Source organism: Daphnia pulicaria, chromosome 3, assembly GCF_021234035.1.
Source record: "Daphnia pulicaria isolate SC F1-1A chromosome 3, SC_F0-13Bv2, whole genome shotgun sequence".
Classification (NCBI taxonomy): domain Eukaryota; kingdom Metazoa; phylum Arthropoda; class Branchiopoda; order Diplostraca; family Daphniidae; genus Daphnia; species Daphnia pulicaria.
In genome coordinates this window covers 11010772-11031204 of record NC_060915.1, presented here as the reverse complement: position 1 = coordinate 11031204, position 20433 = coordinate 11010772, and the positions used below count along the sequence as shown (strand labels likewise).

The 20433-nt window shown below is 46.8% G+C and overlaps 1 protein-coding gene across 8 annotated transcripts in view; it reads right to left on the bottom strand.

Moving 5' to 3' along the window:
• LOC124328380 (talin-2-like) overlaps positions 1 to 20073 on the bottom strand; it is a 28013-nt gene extending 7940 nt beyond the window's left edge. For 2 of the 8 annotated variants that reach the window (XM_046787136.1, XM_046787143.1), the window contains exons 1-20: positions 19973 to 20073; positions 18685 to 18942; positions 10268 to 10477; positions 10075 to 10172; positions 9873 to 10002; positions 9559 to 9726; positions 9102 to 9372; positions 8849 to 9017; positions 8512 to 8769; positions 8361 to 8437; positions 8188 to 8285; positions 7841 to 7929; positions 6279 to 6422; positions 6084 to 6192; positions 5779 to 5984; positions 3236 to 3794; positions 1188 to 3151; positions 731 to 1121; positions 275 to 657; positions 29 to 199 (exon numbers count right to left, since the gene is read on the bottom strand). In XM_046787136.1, coding sequence (XP_046643092.1) covers positions 29 to 199; positions 275 to 657; positions 731 to 1121; positions 1188 to 3151; positions 3236 to 3794; positions 5779 to 5984; positions 6084 to 6192; positions 6279 to 6422; positions 7841 to 7929; positions 8188 to 8285; positions 8361 to 8437; positions 8512 to 8769; positions 8849 to 9017; positions 9102 to 9372; positions 9559 to 9726; positions 9873 to 10002; positions 10075 to 10172; positions 10268 to 10403 — 5421 coding nt within the window. In that variant the 5' untranslated portion in view covers positions 10404 to 10477; positions 18685 to 18942; positions 19973 to 20073. Of the gene's footprint in view, positions 1 to 28; positions 200 to 274; positions 658 to 730; positions 1122 to 1187; positions 3152 to 3235; positions 3795 to 5778; positions 5985 to 6083; positions 6193 to 6278; positions 6423 to 7315; positions 7324 to 7840; positions 7930 to 8187; positions 8286 to 8360; positions 8438 to 8511; positions 8770 to 8848; positions 9018 to 9101; positions 9373 to 9558; positions 9727 to 9872; positions 10003 to 10074; positions 10173 to 10267; positions 10478 to 10655; positions 10924 to 18684; positions 18943 to 19267; positions 19475 to 19579; positions 19753 to 19799 lie in introns of those variants that run through there. The other 6 variants (XM_046787142.1, XM_046787140.1, XM_046787137.1 and 3 more) reach the window with 6 other exon arrangements.
• Positions 20074 to 20433: the final 360 nt, after the last annotated feature.

The following is a 20433-nucleotide window of genomic DNA, read 5'->3' as shown; positions in this document are numbered from 1 at the left end:
ATCACTAAAAACAACCGCAAAAAATTACTTTGGGATTTCCTCCGGCTTCCTTGGCGACGAGAACGAGCTGAATGGCGCATTCAGTGACGGTCTTGGATTGATCAAGCATCATCATTTGCTGTTTGGAGTTCAGCAGGTACGAGGCAGATCCAGTGGCGGCCACTACCATCGGCTCAAAGTAATGGGATATTTGGGTGACCTAAAGTAGATTAAGTTTCCCGTGGTTGAATAGGATCTTTTAGAATTTGTACTTGGAATGACTAGAAATGCTTACCGCGTGACCAAGTTTTTCGGCTTCTCCTTTAGCGGCAGAGCGGACGCTGTCGATGCGATCGGCGATTTCCATAGCGCAGTTGGTTGTCTGTTCAGCAAAGGCCTGGGCCGATTTCTCTCGACGGGGGCTCAGATTCTGAGATATGGCAGACAGCGAAGCTTGATCCAGCTGACGGACGCAATTCGACATGATGGAGATGACATCATCACACTCCTTCTGTCCCGGCGCCTTGTCACGGATGGAAGATACCAATTTCTTGATCGAATCGGAGACGCTCTTGCTGTGATTGGCCAAAGCTTGCCAAGTGGGTGGATCTTTGGGGTTGAGGGCCAGCGACTTGGCTGCCGAAATCATCGAGCACGAACCGTCAATGATAGATTTGCCTGGAATAAAAAAATACAAACAGATAGTAAATATTTGGAAAAACTTGGCAAGGCATTTAAAAATTTGTTTTACCGGCTGAAGTAATGGGTTCTTGGGCTTGGCGGGCGGTTGGTGAAATTTTAGCCGGGATGGAGGCAAAGTCGGGTGAGTTGGCGAACGTGCACAAATTCTCGACCGCTTCGATGAGAGGCTGAGTTGCAGCGGCGCAGTTATCGCGATTGCGCTGGCTGTAGTCCTGGTCCAGGGCTTTGATTTCCTTGACCAATTTAGCCGTCGAATTGGCCACATCCTTGGCAGATTGGACAAAGTGTCTTTTGGCTACCGGATTCGTCGTCTTTGACGAGGCCACTCTACAGGCGTTGCACAGAGAGCTGGTGTGCTTGGCGATAACCGTAGCGGCAGACAAAACTTGTTGCTGGGTGCTGCTGGGACTGGACAGTGCGTGACAGGCTGACTGAATGGCCTAAATTGCAATAACAAAAAATTCAGCAAACGCAATTGAAATGAAATTAATCGAGACTCGTTTTACCTGTGAAGCTCTGGCAAAGGCTGCTTGATCAACCAAACCAGATCTTCCGGCTACGCTTGACGGATCAGAGACACCGACTAGGTAAGCGGCTTGTGCGGCAGCCTCGACAAGTCCAGTAATGGCATTCGAAACGTCTTTGACAGCTTCGCCAAATGGCTCGTGTTCGGATTTCTTGGCATTGTTAGCGATGCCGGTCATGCCATCGCCCAGGCTCTTGGATTTCTCCATGACCGTGTCCAGGCATTCAAAGTAAGACATGTCGTTAACCGGTTCGTTGGGCTTTTCCAAAAGCGAGCGAGTCGACTGGATGGCCCGCACGGCATTATCGCATTCCTTTTGACCAGGAGCGCTGGCCGTGCAAACATCGACAAGTCCGTTAATGGCTTCGGTAACGGCGCGGGCCGCTGCCGTCAAGTTGTTCTTGGCATTGGGAGCCGATGGATCGGCGTTGGCCGTCTTGGCCACCGTCAGCAATTTGCCCGAGACGAGGGTGATATTCTTGAGAGAAACGATCATCTGCGAACGGGTTTCAGTGTCCTTGGTCTGGCCGGCCATTTCCATGCCGACGTTCATCATGTAGCAGAACGAAGTGCTGTAAGTCTTGGATGCCCAGGCGAGGCGTGTGGGCGACTCTCGAGCCGTTCCAACGACTTCGCCGGCCGCGTCGTTCAAATCAGCCGCAGCGGAGCCCAGCATCGTTTGCAGTTCGTGGTACGATTTGTCACTGCGAGGGTATCGTTCGCCTTCCAATATCTCCGAGGCCGAATTGATCGAGTTGATGGCCTCGTCCACGTCCTTCTGCCCAGGCAAGCACCCGGCGCACTTGCTCAAAGATTGCGAGACGTCGCGGGCGATCTGAGTGACGCGTTGCTGGATGGCGATGTCTTGCGGATTGGTAGTGGCCGATCGGGCCTCCTCAATCAGAGTGATGGCCTGGACCACCACATCTTTGGCGCTGTCGATGATCTTGTGCTGCTGTTCGGGTTGATCCGAAGTGGCGGCCACTCCACGAACGGCATCCGTCAAATCCTGCAGGGCGACGGCCGTGCTACGTGCGGCCATTCCGGTGTGTTTCTCGTCGCCTTGATTCACGGCGGTCAACAACTGGGCCATGTTAGAACCAACCGCTTTAGAAGTGGCGCTAAACTGCTGGGCAGTGTTCTCGGCCGTCTCGCCAGGAAGGGGTTTCAATTTGGAAGCATCGACGGCTCCACTGAAAGCATCCAGCTCATCCTTGAGGCTGTAGAGCATGTCTAAAGCGGAATCGAGTTCCAGTGGACCGCAAGTATCTCGGGCTTTGGTGACGGCCGTCCGCAGATCCGTCAGAGCCGTAGAGAACTGTTTGGAGCTGTTGTTCAACTGCATCGACGAGGACGGGTCGTTGACGGTCGGCAGGGCCGTTTTGGCAGCCGCAACCATCGGGTTTCCGCTCTGGATGAACTCCTCGCTGGCGCTGATAAGGGCCAGTTGGGAAGCCGGTGATTCCGGATTGGCGAGAGTTCCCTTGACTCCTTGAACCAGTTTGGCGATTTGATCGGCCACGGCTTTGCAAGCGGCCAGCAGTTGATCTTGGCTGGTCGGGTTCGAATTGTGCGGTCCTGCAGCCTGGGCAGCGGCGATCGATTGGGTGGCCGTGGCGGCCGCGTGTTTGGCCGCCGTTTCCAAACGCTTGATGACTTTCTTCTTGATAGCCTCGCCGGCCGCCGATTCTGCCGTGCCGCGAAGTTCTTCGGCAGCCTGTCGCAATTTGTGCTGTTGATTGGGGTCGTTGGGGCTGCTGGCGCAGGCCTTGGCCGCCTCCACCATCCGAGCCGTCGCCTCGGCCAGGGATCGAGCAGCAGCCAACAATCGCTGCTGCAATTCGGAATCGGGTAGAGCTTCCGCTTCTCCCTTGATGGCTTGAATAAGCTGGGCGGTAGCCTGGGCAAGAACGCGAGCCTGGCGCACCATTTCGGCAGCGTCACCTACAAAAAATGGAATGGAATAAATTTTTATTTAAGTTGGCTGCCGAGTCATCTCAATTAGCCCCCGGATGAATTGAATTATACCTTGAGCGGCAAAGAGGCGGTCCGAGGCGGCCAAAATGTTATCCACGGCCCCTTCGTGAACGCTCTCGGTGGCTCGATTGCGGCCCGTCCCTTCTTTGATGTGGGCCAGCAAATCATTGAGAGCCGATGCGACGTCCCCGGCCGCTTTCCTCAAATTGGCCTCCAATTTGTCATCGCGACACGTTTGCTGGCAGAGAGCGAGAATTCCCTCGACGGCGCGGGCCACTTCACGGGCCGCGTCAATCAAATGCTGTTGACAAGCCGGATCGCTGATGGTAGGCGCCACGACCTTGGCACACGCCACCAGCTGCGAAGTGGCCAGGGCGCATTGCGTCGCTGCGGCAATCACCTGCTGACGCTCCGTCTCGTTGGGACAAGCGGCCGCCACGGCCTTAGCGTTGAGGACCAGGGCGGCCGTGGTGTTGGCCACGGCTTTAGCCAATCCCAGCAGCATATCCTGGAGTTCACGACTCGAATTGTCTGCCTCTCCCAGCTGCTTCAGCAGGTCGTACGTGGTTTCGCCAACTTTGGAGGCGGCCGACAGCAGGTTCTGTCGCATCTATGACGGGCAATTTCTTGTTTTAGTTTTTTTAGTTTTCAAAGGAAGAAATGATTATCGCAGTTGACATGACTTGCAACTATGAACGGAGATGGCTGTCGTCTCTCGACATGCAATTCTCCTACTATACCGGTGCCGTGAGCCTTGAGGGACGGCCACGTTGGCGTGTGTTGCCGCCGCCCATCGGTCGTTCTTGAAGCAACGACACTCGGAAATCGCTCAAAACTTTGGGGGCATTCGACAACACGACATTGTGGAGCACGACGATCGATACTGGAACCAGACACCGAAAGTCGATTTTCTTCCCCTCCTCTCTCTCAATTTATTCTTTCTACGGGTTATTCGACGTGGGATTTTCTCCGGCGATAACGTCGGCAACGACGAAAAAACCTCTGGGATTTCAAACTGCATTCCATTCTCTCTCTCTCTCTAGGCTTTTCCCCCCTCCCGTTCGTTCGTCGCTGATCGTTACAATGTTTGACACGTCCCTAGCCGGGTCCGATGAGCAGAAAGACACTACCGGGAAAGAAATGTACAAAATAAAAATAAAAGGCGAAACCCAAGAAGGTACTACTCCCGCCAGTGGAACATGGAAACGCTGGGTTTATAATAAGTGCACTTCTGGTAGTGCGGCTGCCGGAATTGGTTGACATCATTCGAGACGGCGGTGGCGGCAGCAGCCGAAGTCTTGTCGCCCGATTCGATTTTCTTCTTTCCCCACCGTCTCACAATTGTCGATATTAGATTCGAAAGGCGCGCGCGCAGCTCTCGATCTGTCGTTAACTTTCTCTCTCAATCTCACTCTATGGCCCGCACCGTAAAATACTCGTGAACTTTGAAAAAAAAAAGTCAACCTCTCGCAAGGAGCAGTTGCGAGGGGGGATAAAAAGAAAAATAAATAATACTACTATCTGAATTCCAAATGAAATGAAAACGGTAGAGCATTTACATTAACGGGCGCTTCTTTTGGCAAACGTCGCCAACGGCGACGGCGGGAAATTTTTCAACAACCTTCAAAAATAGATTTCCTGAGTTGTGTTGATGTTGTGCAGCCTGTCCTCTTATCGTACCAGTGGAATCGTCGAGGCTGAAATTCTCACTCCAACCAAGTGGCAAGGGGATTGTGGAAAACCGCTTAAAAAGCTATAATCGCTTTTTGATAGTCGGCGCTGCAGCCTAGGCGAGTCGCGCAAGTATTAGCGGCGGTATTAATACTACTACTAACTATTCCATTTTTTCCCCCGCTAATATTTATGTGTTGCCTTTTTAACCGGCCCAAGACGAAATCGGTCGGAAACGGTTAAACCTACAGACCCGCGATATTCCCTCCCACATCCATTTTGAATCGCCTCCTACTACCTCGTCAGGGGTAATGAGTTCCGCATGACGGCCCTTCTCCATTAACGAATTTTCCATTTTCAATCATCTAAAATGCAGAGCGAGGGTGAAAGGTGGCCCTCCCTGCTGGCGGGCATTAACTATTCATCCAGTTCCGTCTAATAGGAAGACGGGCATCATTTGCAACTACAATATGAAGGAATCCGCCGTTGACGTGACACGGAGATGAATTATCGGATTGTTTCAACAAGAGCAGACGGCGAGGAAGGAACTTTGAGAGAGAATGGAGAGGAAGAAAAAAAGAAGACGACGAGGCAGCAGGCGGGTTAATTATTGCCTACACGCCAGTTTACGCTCGACTGGTCAATGCGAATGAGTCGGCGGGCTATACAACACACGTCCGCCTCTTCGCATCATTCTCTTGCTTCCCCCTTTGTTGTAGCTCATGTCAAAGCCGACACCGACACGATGATGATGACGAACGGAAAGGATGAGCCTAATGAGCCATTCAAACTGATATACCTCGCCGACTCGGCGAATGATAATTTAAAAAAACCGAGCGAATCGCAGAGAGAGAGAGGCAGGCCGGCACGGTCGTAAAACAGCACAAAAGAAAAAAGATGAGATGTCAAAATTTTTGTTTTACATTGTTGTTCTCGGGTTTGGCGGCATCCAGCAGGTCAGAGAAGGCCTTGCAGAGTCGACGCGTAGCGTCCATGAGCCGGTCGTCGTGCTCCTCGCCTTCCATCAAAGCAGAGATGAGCTTGACGCCTTTGGCCATTTCCGGCAAGTTGGACGAGATGGTCGATATGGCTGCACCCACAGCTTGGTGGTCCACATCCTCCGGCGGGCCTGCATCCGGAACAAAAGGTGAAAATTGAAAAGTATGTTGAAACGAGCATAGAAGAATGCAAAGGGGGGGGGGGGAAATGTCGATAACAAAAACCGTACCCGAAGTGAGTGTGATGACGCTGGCCGTGGCCGCATTCATGGCGGCAATTTGGGACGACACATTCTGCTTGTTCGTGTCCAGCTGATTCTGTTTCCACTTCAACGAGGCCTACAATAAAACAGCGCCGACATACAAAGTCAAAACTTCTGGCCTCGTAAAATTTAGAAACGGGGGGAAGAAAATTTAAAACTTACGGGATCGGTTCCCAAGTCGGGCACTTGCAATTTCGTATCGAGAATGCGCTCGGCCTCTTCGACGGCCTTCTGACCCTCGCTGATGGTACTGATGAGCGCTCGCTGCGGCTCCGTCAACACGCTCGTCACCTTCGGCTGCTGGACCTAGAGTTGTCCGAGAGTTGCACACAACACAATCCAATTCGTTATTGTACAATACTAGTCATCAAGTCGTCGTCTGCACAACTAACACGGGGGGGGGGGGGGGGGGGGGAGGAAAAAAAAGAGAGAAAGGGAACGAAAGAAAAATAGCGACTACCCCTAGCCAAGAAAAGAAAAGAAATGTACACACAACCTTAACGACAATGGCCTATTCCCACCCGTCTACTGAACCGTATTGCATGCCCGCTTCGAACAACCACTAGGTCATATACTCCGCAACACACACGCACACAACACAGACGCACTTTCTTATTTTTTTTTTGTTCCCCCCCCCTCTATACCTTCCCAGTCCCGACAGTAGCAACACAATAGCCATTCAGCAACTTCTCATTCTCTTTGCCTCGACTTCCATCTTCCTTTTTTTCTACCAGACGGCCATTAATTGAGCGATTGTGTTGGTGGTGGTGGTGTGGTGGTACGCCATTTCACCTCGGCGCCGGGAGCTCCTCAAACTTCTCTCTGCCAGAGCCATTCACCCGGGGGGGCCATTGACCTTCTACGCTCACACATATCCGCAGAGAACACTTTCCCTCAATGAAGTGGAATGTAAGTAGCGGTGAAAGGGCAACGTTGAGACAAAAAAAAAATAATAAATAAAAAAGAGAAGATTCAAGTCGAAATGTTTCCAACTTAAACTTTCCCCCGCCAATTTTTCAGACTGAAATTTTTTACGAGCGGTAATTGAATCAAGAAATGGGGAAAAGGTGTTTGCCGTGGCAATAAACGCCCCTTTGCGATATGCACACAAACACTTAAAGGGCAACGGGAGTGAGTAAGTAAAGACTAAGTAGCAAACAAAACACGAATAAAAAAAAAGGCAAAGTATACCTACGTACTTTGTATGCTTTTGGAGTTGGTAGGTAAGGAGCAAGAAGTGTATGGGGGAAAAGGTTTTTTGGGGTTTTTTTTTATTTTCACGATTGATCCAATCGATCGTGAAAAAAAACCAACAGAACAGACACACGGAGAGAAGAGGGGGCCGCGTGAAAGGAAAGAAGAGAAAAGACAAAATAACGTTACACTCCAGTTAGTAAGGACCGAATCCCGCTCTCTCATCATTTGCGAGAGAAGCGAGAGATGAGAACACTCGGCGAAGACAACCAGCAACAACAACCACAACATTCAAAGCGAGGGGGGAGCGAAAGGAAAAAAAAAAAGAAAAACCCGATACTTTCTAATCATTTTAAAATATAAATAAAACTAGAATGTTTTTTTCTTCTTCTTGGGTTGGAAGAAATCGAGGGCAGAAAATCAGAAAAGAAAAATGAAACGAACCAGGAGAAGGAGGAGGAGAAAATGATAGTAATAATAAAAAACGGCAATGAAAAAGAAAAAAAAAATACTACTGTAGACAAACTCACCGTGGGTGGTGCGTGAGCAACGGTAGCCAGACCTTGCAACGTGGGCAACTGGGGCGGCTGTGTTTGCCCGACGTCGTACTTTTGGGGCACTGGGATATGCGTGTTTCGGGAGAGTGGATGGGGGATGGAAAGAGAAAACAACAACAAAAAATAACAAAATTTTCAATGAAATTATAAAACAATAATAAAAAAGAAAACTAATTATGTGCCAAATTAATTCTCTTTTTTCTTTTACGTGATCAAATGTAACGAGTCGAAAGAAAAAGGTGTTTCGCAAATTAAAAATCGTCGAAATTGGGAACGTGCTAGTAGGAATTTTAACGTGAAGTTAAGTCAAAAGAACTCACCATCAGCAGCTCGAACAATGGCCGGTTTGGCCACGGATTCCGTCTGGACTTTGCCGCTCTTGATGCCGGACCCGGCAGTATGTTGGACAATTGTCGCTCTGAACAAATGAGAAAGAAAATAATTAGAACCTTCGTCCGCTTCACATTCCTCTCATAGTCAATTTAATTTTTACTTGAATGGAGAAACGCTGTCCTCCACAATGTTTGATCCTTCATCTCCTTCGATACCGAAATGATCCTTGGCTTGTTTCTGCGCCAAGAACGAAATGAAATAGGTTAATTTAAAATAATTAAAAAGGTCAATTCGATTTCAGGATTGCAAACCTTTTTGAGGATAATGTCGATGTATCCGGCAATCAGCTGTGAGATTTGTTCACCTTCGGTCGTCTGAACCGAATAGTACTGATCAGAGTAGTCGCCGAAATCGAGCGTAAAAGTGTTGGGCGAAGCGGCCCAGCGGCGCACCGTCGTCAACGGCCATACTTTCAGGATCTCCTTGGTTCGTTCGTCGAGGCGCAGGACTGAGTCTTTGGTCACGCCCAGAAGGCGCGGAGCCAATTTGTTTTTGCCCTTCATTTTTTCCTAGAAAAACAAGCCCGAAAATGTGTTGATATTCGTTTGAGCGTAACAAAGAGAAGCCGAGAAATTCTTAAATTAGTACCTTGACCAAAAAGAAGGTAACACCATAGGTGCTCAATGAGCGGGCAGTTTTGACGTAGGCCACTTTGGATTCGATTTCAGACAGTCCGTTGTGCTTCCTGTGCTCGCCAAAGACCTTCTTCTCAACGCCTTTGACTTTCATGTACGACTGTGGAAGAAACTCTTTCAAACTGCAGAGGATTTTAGAAAAAGAAATCAATCGATCAGTATGCAGGACAAAATTAACCCCAAAAAAAGAAGAAGACGGGACTGACTCTAAGAAGCCGGGCTTGTGCTTGGATTCGATATAGTCTCCGAACTGGGCCTGGCACTGGATCCCGGCGAATTCGCAGGCTTTGTCCAACGTGACGGGATGAGTCCCATTGAGAATCGAGTCACGCGCTTGGACAAAAAGCAAGTTCAGCTGGACAGGGTCGCGCGAGTCCACGTTGCCGTCCGAGAAAAAGTACTTGCGACGCAGTAACACCGTTTCGCTCTCATCGATGCCTTGCTCGCGCAGCGTCTTCGAATGGTCCACCCAATTCACTATTCCGGGAACAAGAGCCCGGCCATAATAATTTAAAAAAAACCAAATAATAACATATTATTACGGGAAGAAAAATATAAATAAAAATGCAAGGTGGTGCCGAAAATAAATAAATAAAAAGGTGCCGGAGCATCTCCCCCAAAAAAGGAAGAAAATAAAATAAAATGTTTTTCCCCTCCACTCACGTTCGTCGTCGGTTTTGATTTTCTTCTTGAGTTGTTCCATCTTCTGATCGCGTGGCTCCTTCTCCTCCTTCTTGCGCCGCAGGGTCAGCGTCCCGAAATTGGGTTTGTTTTCCGCTTCCTCCTCTAGGTTCTCACGCACCAACGAGTACTCGTCGTGATTGGTGATTCCTACAGACAGGCCCGGCAGACAGATGGACAGAAATACGTAAGTTGGGTTCGTGATTTTAAAGGGGGGTTTCCCTCTCCGAGGATTATGTCGAAGAGAGAGAAGATATGATACTTCTTAATTTGTGTTTGCGCTGGATGTGACGTACCGATTTTAGTGCAAATGACCACCATCAAATTAGTGACCGGCTGACTGTCATCCACCAACATCGTCTTGACTGTGCCGTCCAACATGCGGACTTTGAGGGTCCTCATCTTTCGGCGGTATTCCAGCAAATCCTGAAAGTTCAAGAGACACGGACATGAAAGTTTGATGGATGGATGATTGATGGATGGAATGATTAAACGTACCCCAGTGCGGAGAACGTAGTAGCCCAGATTGCGGCCAGGTTCTAACCAAATGCCTTTTTTGGGATCCTCATCGGCCAGGAAAAGGCCATAATCTTTAGCTGCAAGTTGCACAAATGAAAAAGTAAAAACGTCGAATAAATAAAAAAAACGAACAAATACGGGACTGAGAAGATCAAAGTTTCAATGGACTTACGTTGTCCGAGATTAGCTTCGGTAATCTTGTCACGGATGACGCGGCAGGCATCGTAGACGGCCGTGTTGGGATCGAACTGCATCGTCTTGACCACATCCTTCTCGACGATGCTGATCTTGAGCGATATCGACGCCATGGCGTCGGATTCTTCAGGACTTTCGTCCGCTTCCGCCGCTTCCTTTTCTCCTTCTTCACGTCAGCCGGCTCCTCCTGCAACAAAGTCAAAACGGCTAAAGTTAATCAGTTGAAGACCATCTGAAGAAATTGGCGGGTCAGCGAGAAAAACGAGCGTCCCAATTCCAGGGAAACGAGCCTGAAAGGGGGAAATAAAGAGGAGCACAGGAGAAAACGGGACAAGAAAGGAAAGAGGCCCACAAAACTCTCTTACTCGAAGGAAATAGAAAGGATCCCCCTTTTCCTTTTCTTGGCCGTCGTTTTTGTGGGCAGCTTCCTGATAGGATCGGACCCAATCAGTGGCCTTTGCGGGCTCAAGTGTCATCGCCATCGAGTGGAATGACTTTGCCCGGCGACAAATGTTCTGGCAAATAACCGGTGCAATGGGAGCCAAAGCAGAGCCTTGTGCTGCTGCTGCTGTGGAGCAGCTCGGAAAGAAATGGGCACATTGCCGGACTTGGGAGGAACGATGGATAGAGACAAGAGGACCTCGATCGGTCAACACTTGGTGCGTCACTGAACTCCAAGCCGGCCCGACTTGATGCTTTTTTTCTCTCCGTCGACCATCTACACACACACACATAGTCTCCTGGATGAGGAGCAGCAGCACAGCATCTCTCACTCATGCGCTCCTGGTCCAAAAACCTCCCCGTCCTCCTCTTCGTCGTCCAGCCTCCCCGCACGAGTCATTCCGGCTCCTGCTGCTGCTGCTGTTCCTTTTTTTTATGTTTTCCAGTTTCCCTTTCGTTCCACTTGCCCAGGCGCAAGTAGATATACGCGAGCTAGGAGTGTATACTATAAACCCAACGTAGTTTCCTCCTCCTCCTCCTTCTCCACCCCAACCTCCTTACCCATACAGATCATTCAATACATCTCCTCTCTTTTTACTCTTCATCCTTCCTTTACTCCCTCCCCCTCCCCCTTTTTTTTCTTCCTTCCTTCCTTCCTCTTTTCGATTCCGTTCCCGTTTCTCACGAAACCACTCTCCTTCCTTTTCCCGTTTTTCTTCTTTTTCTCCTTTTCTTTTGCCTCTATACGGATGTCGTATTGACACAGTTGCGCCCCACCCCCATGTTTGCCAGCTCAGCCCCAGCAGCAGCGGCAGCATCAACCGCAACAACAGTCACACAAGAGAAAGAGCCGATTCGTAGAGGTAAATAAGACCTAATTCAATTAGAGGAGAGTTTCCTCAGAAAATAGGAAAATAAATAAATGAGAAAGAAGAAAAAAAAGAGGCCAATTCAATTTAATCGACGCAACAACAAGGGAAAAATCGAATTGCGATACTTCAATCCCACCTCTCTTCCGCAGCGAAAGACGAAAAATGAAGGTGTCAAGTAAATCTAACCACCAACCCCCAGTAAAAAAAAAGTCTAGTTATCCGCTTTGACTTTGTATGTAGATTTTTATTTTTCCCTGGATGGCGGAATAGGATTGGGATGAGCCGAAAAGATAAGGAGAATGATGGGCTATCCATCCATCGCCAATGATTCTCTAGCATTTACCCCTATTTTCGTCGTGCCCAATTTCTTTATCGCTGGATCGATCCGTTTTGGGGGGGGGATGGCTGGATTGGTCTGCGAGGTTGATTGCCTGCCGTCAAGCTAACACACAGTGCACAACAAACAAGAAAAGATAAGAGCCCCCCCCCCCCCAACGTTGCCACTCGTTTCAGCGGAGGGGGGGGGGGATCGACAATCGACGAACAAGGCGAGTCAATTAGGAACTTTCTTTCCCGATTCATTCCTACGCTTTTTGTTTCCTTTATTGCGTAACACACAAACAGGTACGCCTCAATCAATAAACGAAAGCGTACGATATCACAATACAACCCCAAAAAATAAGTACTCGCAAGGCATATAATACCCAGTCAAAAATAGATACATAAGAAATCGTATTTGGATGGCCAAAGAGCTTTGACAAAATAACCTACGGTACGTGATTGAATTGCGTACCCAAAAGAACGGGGGATTCCAACCAATCAACCGAACCGCCGCTGCAGGAAAAGTAAAAAAATTGTGATCCTCTCAAATTTAAAAAAAAAAAAAAAAAAATGTTGTCGACTATTGCGTGTGTGCTTTCATGACTCCAGAATCAATTTGAAAAATGCCACCATAGACAAGAAAAAATCTGGAAGAAAAAAAAAAAATAAAACTATCTTTACATTCCGCCCTTGTACCTACGACATCCAGTCGATGATGATGATAATGTTCCATGTGTGTGTACTACTATTCCTATAGGGGGGAGGAAGAAAAAAAAAACCCTCCTTTTGTTCCTTTCCCCCCTACGATGATTCAATCAAACGCACGTCAACGGCACGTCCGCCACCTTCTATTCCTCTTCACTGAGTAGAGAAGAAGAAGACAAACTTTTTCTTTTCGGTCGTCATAGTGGAGGAGGTGAGTTAAGGAGAGAAGAAAAAAAAAGTTGTTCCGTCTTTTCTTTTAAGCCTTTCCCACATATAGGTTGAGGGGGGAGGGGGGGTTTGAATAGGAAGTGATCATGATAGATGTTGCCGCCGTCATCCACGCCTCACTTGACGTCTTATTCAGAGCTTCGGCCGACTTTTTCTTCTTGGAAAAATTTGTCTTTGTCGCATTTGACAATTCAACAAAAGTTGCAAAATGCGATTGTGTCTTTATAACATTCATCACTGGGACAAGTCTCTGCTACAGTCATTACAATTACAGAATTTCTCTGCTAATTGTGTTGACATTGAAAGATGACGTAGGCGCTCGAAGCGAAAGTTCACGTAACTTTTGACAAATGGCGACACCGTTGTACACAGCAGCCTTTCATTCCCGGTCAAGAGATATTATCGATCGATCGATGTTGTTTGGGCGTGGTTTTCTTACTCTTTTGTATGTTTTTTGTTTTTTTCCTGTTGGGGGAAAAACCCCCTGGTGACTTACGACCTACCCTTTTCAAAAAAATATTTCACATCACTTTTGGTCGTTTTCCTTGTTTACCCACTAGGCGGCCCCCAAATCTCCTTTACCGTCCGACTTTGTTGTTTCGTGATCGTACATGCTCCCTAGCCGGAACTTACACCACAGTACATACTACATCCCTTTCTCAACTTTTCAATCCTTTTTTTTTTTAACATCCAGTGCGGATTGGAGAAAATAACAAAAAAGAAATAGGGAGAAAATGGATGTTTTTTTTTTTGTCTGTCTGTCTGCTGGGACAAAGAAAAATAAAAAACTAAATCGATAAAAACCAAATTGAAACAGCGAGAAAGAGAATCTTTGAACAAAAACTTGAAAAGAAAAATAAAATGTTAACATGCATTTTAGAAAAAAAAAGAAAAAAGGGCGACGCCCATTTTTCCTACTGACGTACGAGTTCAGAGTCCGTGTTATACTCGACTAGCGGATCAAACTTTACGGCTCCCGACTAGTTTGTAACATTGAATCGATTGTGCGCGTATCCAGTTCAACGTCTTCTTCGACCTCACTCACAAGGATTTGGGCAGTCGTAACCATAACCACCCCATCTCCCCCCCGTCGTCGTCGTCGTCGTTGGAACTCCCACAGTGTCCAATCGTTTCTTCCGTCTCAGAGGCACGTTGGTTCCAGAAGCAGTTTCTCCCACACAAGAGAGAGAGGCCCGGCCGGCAGAGCTACACAATCGATGCAATCTTCACAAATTATACCAAATGACCGGAGCTTTGGGCCCTGCGTATCATCTGGGGGACTGTTTGACATGTATATATGCGTATATATCGGCAGATAAAAGCACTAAAACTCTGGTAGTAGTAGCAGCAGCAGTAGTAGTAGTATCTAGCGGCGGCCTATCTTTATTCCTTTTTGCCATTGGCCGCTTCTTCTTAGCTCCCCCTTTTTGATTTAGAGAGAAAACTCGTGAATCAAAAAGATATCGGCAGCCATCTCGCTGTCCATCTGACGTCGCATTTCTTTTACAGCCTCGAAATAAAAAGGAGAGCCACGATAAAATCAAATGCCCAGACCAGTCAATGCACACACGAAGGAAGCTGTGGGGAGGGAAAAAACCCAAGAGGGGGGAATTTGTTTCTTCTGTAAAATGTCAAAACGACCGAGAACTTTTATTCCTCCATTGAGCGATTCCAAACATTTTCTCCTCTCAAATCGGCAGATATTTGTGTGTGTGTGTGTGTGTATAAAAAGTGGGGCCACGAACGCGTCACCAAAAATAGAACGCCAAAACACAGAGAGAGAGGAGAATTCTAAACGGGCCAACAACTATCGGAGGTGGAGAGAGAAGTTCCGGGGCGAGCGCACACACTACACATTCGCCGGATATAGCGGGACGAGCATTTTTTGATGGTGTGTGAGAGAGAGACTTCATTTTTTTCTATCTGTTTGAAGTTTCTCGACCCAGAATGAAAAAGATCCCAACAACAAAACAAAACAAAAACCCAGTCAGAAAACATAAGCCATTAGAACGAACGTGTAGGTGCTGCCGGACCGGAGAAAAAGCGGATGAAGCGTCGTGAAAAAAAAAAAAAAAAAAAAAAATACACGCAACGATCCTCCTAGCGTACAACTAAAGCCGGTCTAAACATAGCTCGTCCACGCTCACTCTCTCTCCTTCTCGTCGTAGTGTATAGTAAAGCGACTTGGCCCTCTCTATACTATTATTATAACGTTCTCGTGCCAAACTTGTAGAGTTAACGAGATGATTCACGTCAATGGGTTGCCATGAGCCAATAAATACATTCATTAATTTCGACTTCAGGTCGACAGAGGCGACTGTTTCTCTCTCATTGATTTCCCACCTTCAGTCGAGTTTTCACCGTGTCTCAAAAAATGTAGGGCGGCGTTTTCCGACTAACGAGCAATCAGTGGAATCAGTTTTTGGGGGGGGGGGGGGGGGTATCTTGTAATCAAGACAAAAGGAGGGAAAAATGATTAGAATTTCGTGTGTGTGTGTCGGAAGAAGAAAAAACAAAAGGTGCAGGATAAATGTGGGTGCGGCGGTAGTTAAATATTCCCGTTGAGATCCTGCGGGCCACACCCGGAAATCGATGGACCACCACCGACTATACAACTCGGATCGATGAGTGTCGAAAAGCACCTACCTAACCTCCGCAACCTAAATCAACCCAATCCGACACCACCTACTCTGTTTTTCCTCAACATTTTCTCTTTCTCTTTGGGGCTGTTATTAAAACAAAGAGGGAAAGACGATAGCCTACTTGAACCTTACACGGGAAAATAAGTTTTGCGATACATGTATTAATCCCGGCATTGAGCTTCTCCTCTACGCCAGTCAACGCAGCAGACGCAACTCTACGGGTGTCGTTTACAGATTCTCGATTACTTTTTCATCGTTATACCCCGTTGTTGTCGTCGTCGTGTTGACGCCAAGTTGTGTGTCTGACTACGCACCCAACTTTTCTATTTTCTGACGAGCCAATTCCGAGTTGTTTAATCTCGGAGAAAGAAAGAAAATAAAACAAAAAAATTGGGGAGAAAACTAGTCGACTGCTACTTGATTGCCGCCGAAAGATTCCTTGCGGGTGTGATAACCCACCGCACGGATCTCTCTTTTTTTGGCATGGCGGCAAGATCCCAACATTCTTGAGCCACCGACGCCCACCCACAACATCCTATCATACAAGTCCCGGCGACCTACGCGTGATTGCCACAGACATGAAAAGATGACTAATGCACAGCCATTTCCTCTTTTTCTTTTCTTTAAAAAAAATGTTACGGGATTCTTTTATTATTTCTTTGGGAAGAGAGTCGAAAAGAATCCGAAAGGAATAATATTGGGACTATCGTACATGGAGATGCTTTCACTTCTCATTGTAACGACGAATGAAAGAGAGAGAAAAAAAGATAGATAGATAAGGATATAATATATCTCTTTCCATCACTCGAGTGGCAATCGACTCACCCGTCGCGCAGGAAAGTGCAATGGCGACGATCCTATCCACATAAATAATCCTTTGAAAACCGTCTAAAACGTTCGTTAAAGTATGCGAGACGGCGCTCTTCAACACACTCGAGAGCCTCCTTCTTCTTCTCCTCCTTCCTACTCAATAATGATAATAAGGGAGCAAAGACAAAAGCCAACGGGAAAATATCAATGCAATTAGTAGTCGGTCGAGGAAGGCAACGGGAGCACTCCGCCATTGACGATTATTATGACTACGACTACTTTGGCCCCAAAAAAAAATATTAAAAAAAGAAGCATTATTATTTCACTTTGTCGAGCTTTGATTGATGATTCTCGGTCCGTTCGTCATCTGTTATTCTATCAGCTTGTTTGTACAAAAGCCAATCCTTCCACGATGTCCCCCCCCCCCTTCCACTCCCTTTCTCTCGCCCTTTTTGTGATTGTTTTAGGAAAGTGAAAGAAAACCGAAGGGATCCAAATGGATTGGCGTCTCTCTCCCCATCTTCTTCTTAGCGATGGGAAATGGAGAAGAGGGGGAGCAGCCCTGCGAGCTGTGTGTTTGTACAAGTGGTGGACGGACAGAGACACCCACGTACCCCGCAGAGGGAAAGTGAGAAGAGGTGGATGACAACATCTGCGCTGCATCAGGGCGAATATGAAAAAGGGCTATGGGATCCTGCCGAGAGATGAAAATGTGGAACAAATAATAAAAACCACACGGAATCTGATCCTCTTAGCTCCACCCCCCCGGATATAAAAAAAAGGGGAAAATCATTGCGCGATGGAATTTATTTTTCACTTCAAACTTATTTTTTTATAAAGCCCAGGAATAGTTAAAAAAAAAACGACAAAATCAACATAACAAAAGGACTTTTTTTTATCAACTACTCTCGTCGTGTGTGTTATCGTCGTCAAAAAGTTTCAAAGTTCCGGAGCCCCCCGATCGAACCAGCCCTGCCACAGAAACCGCAGTCAAACGCGGGGCGGCCTCTGACGGTTTTGATCCTGTGCTATGCCGTAATAATCCGGTTGATTTTGAAAGCACACGCACGGAAAATAATATAACACAAAGGCGCACAATGGTGTGTGTGTGTGTGTACTCTGGTCGTCAGCTCTATGCCAGAGAGAGGGAAGAAATATCCCGACCCCGCCCAGGTGATTGAAAACATTGAGGCATATGCCACACGCATATGAATTTTCCCCCTTTTCTTTCTTTTTCTTTTTTCTTTAACGAATTCGACGACAGACTTGTCATGTCAAGATGATCAACTTTGGATGCACGTCAATCTCTTTCCAGCTCCATTTGGAAATTTGAACTAGAACAACAAAGTAGTCGGGCTGTAATAAAACGCACAACCCGTTGGAAATTGGCGACCGAGTTGTTGGAATTATGTAGTCGCAACACGAACAACATTCCCATTATAAGGAATATATATTCGTGTAAGTCTTGCCCCGACAACAACAATTTTCGACCTCCTTCTAATTTTACTTCCATTTTTTTTTTCGTTCAAAGACAATGGAACATGACAGAAAACGGCCACTAGAAGCCAAACAAAAACAAGGGTGTGTGGAATCTAGACGTTGATTTTGACTCCCGGCCCAACAACAGGAGAGAGAGAGAGAGAGGAGCGTCAATTTTTGTGTTTTTCTTGTGCCTCGAAGGCCGAAAGATGAACAAGATTGAGAGGGGGAAATTAAAAACAAATAAGCAAAAAGGAAGAGCCCGGCCAGGAAAAGAGTTAAAAGGGCGAAACACAATTTCAGTTCGTGTGTGTGTGTGTGAACATGTCCAGAAATGGTGATATGAAAGTGGGCAGGCAGGCAGTGCCTTGTGTGTAGTAGTATTTGGTGTCACGTCCAGACTCACGAATCGGTTAACGCCCTTGTAACGTTTGCGTGCATGTATATATGGATGTGTTGCGGGCCAACGAGCGCGGCCTTCAGGAGAAACTGACGGCCAACTCCATGGACAGAAAACGCGTTCGATAGGCAACTACTCTCAACCCTACCCAACCGACCACTCCATCCAATCCCGTGGACACCTTAACCGGGATAGCAAAATAAAGGCACCTGTGCGCCCATCGATGGCTTTTAAAAACTATTTTCCATGTCCTTTTTTTTGGCGTTGGGAGTTGTTTTCTTCCCCCTTATCGAATGCGACAAGGAGACTCGAAATTCCAATTGCATGCGACAGTTGGAGGTATATAAACCCCGGGGAAGAAGAGAAACGGTAGGCTATTTCTCGTTCGGTGGATATCATTAACCGAAAATAGAAATAAGGGATTTTTTGATACAACGTGGCCTGGGCGACACCCAGGCAAAGGGGCAAAAGAAAAAGGTTTAAGAAGATGCTTTACCTCGCCGTTCGTGTGTGGGCGGTTGTGTAGAGCCGCTTGGGCGATTGTTTTTCCAACAGCTCCGTCGACGTGAAGAGCAAAAAAGTTGTCTATGTGCTCTGGTGGGTTTCCTCTTCCTTTGAGCTTATCTTGTTTCTTGTTGCTTCCTTGCTGCTGCTTTAGTTTGTTGACGGTTTCCAAAAAGGCCAAAAAAGGAGTTTCGAATGGAGAACTGGGTTCCTCCACCAGACCCGGGGGGTGAAGATACAAAAAAAAGACCTGCAACGTTCAGAAACAATGAAAACGAAATGAGTTGGTTGACTTGAACAATGCAACAAAGACAACAACACATATCAAAACAAAAAGGAAAGTTAGCCACACAGATGTAATCATCGAGTTCTCGCCTACACCCCAAATTTGTTACTTTGAATGAATTGAGAAATTCGAATTTTCAAGGAGGGGAAAGTGACGTCATCCTCACAAACTTTCGGCTCAAACCAAGGATTTCTCAACTCAAGTTAGTCAGAGTTATAAAAGTAGGCAAAAAAAGGTCGCCCCTGTTTTGTTTCATCTAAGAATAATTGGCTATTTTCGGACACATTACCGACTATGCTGCTCACTGCAAATGACTAAACTGAAAAACACAATCAACTGCGAGAGAAGCAGACGACAAAAATGTACAAATTGTCAATCACTGGGGGGAAATGTTATTGACGTTCGATCGGTTCGCATTAAATCCTTAAACACACACTTAAAAAAAGAAGGGTGGCAAAACTTTCAAAATAACAACAACTCGGCGTGCCGTTTTGACAACTGAACGAAAAAAAAAACTATTTCCAGATTTGCAGTAGTATATCTTGTCCGAGAGAGAACTAAAATGAACACAAAACGCCAAACGATTTGGGCGAAGTAGTACCCAGAGATAGCGTAGACTGACGGCCGCCTAGTTTTTCGCGTTCAGCTAAAACTAGAAAAAAAAAGGCAAAAATGTTTTCTTTCTTTCGCTTCCTTATAAAGGCATCCAGCTCGGGTATGGTGTGTATACCCCACAGAGCGAGATGTAGTACGGGAGTGAGAGCAGCAGCAGCAGAAGAAGGGCTCTAGCAAAGAAAGACAGAGGGCCTTGCCTATAATACCAATAGTCCGCACAGCTGTTTTTTCGTCTGTCCGGCAACGACTCACCGATGCGGCCAACACTTTGAAACGATGCAAAGGTCGACGGTAAACTAGTGAAACGGATTAAAGGGCACGTCAACGGCCATGATTTCGCCAAAATAACTGGTGAACGAACGAAAATGACGAGACTTACAATCAGCGACAGCACTTTCCACCGACACGCCCCTGTTGATACTGAATAAGCAACGCTGCCAGACTTCAACTCAAATACACCGCGGACCGCGCGCGTCTTTCTGCAGCCCCGGCAACACCTACTTTTTTAAAAAAACGAAACTGGGAAAAATAAAAATAAATAGTACAAAACTTTCTTTTTTTTCAAAGTTCGTTTGCGACTTGTTTGCGGGACTCTTCGTCATCATCAGCCATCTTTACGCTGCTGCTCCATCAAAGAACTAAAAAGAAGAAACAATACAACCCAGTTCTTTTCATCCATTGTTGAAAAAGAAAAACCTGTCCTCATTTATCATTATTAAGCTCTTTTTCCATGTTAGTACAAATATAAACCATATAGACTCCTATATGTATATACACGGAACTATCGTTATGGCATAGCCCTGGTTCGATATTCCAAGTCGACCCACACGCAGAACACTT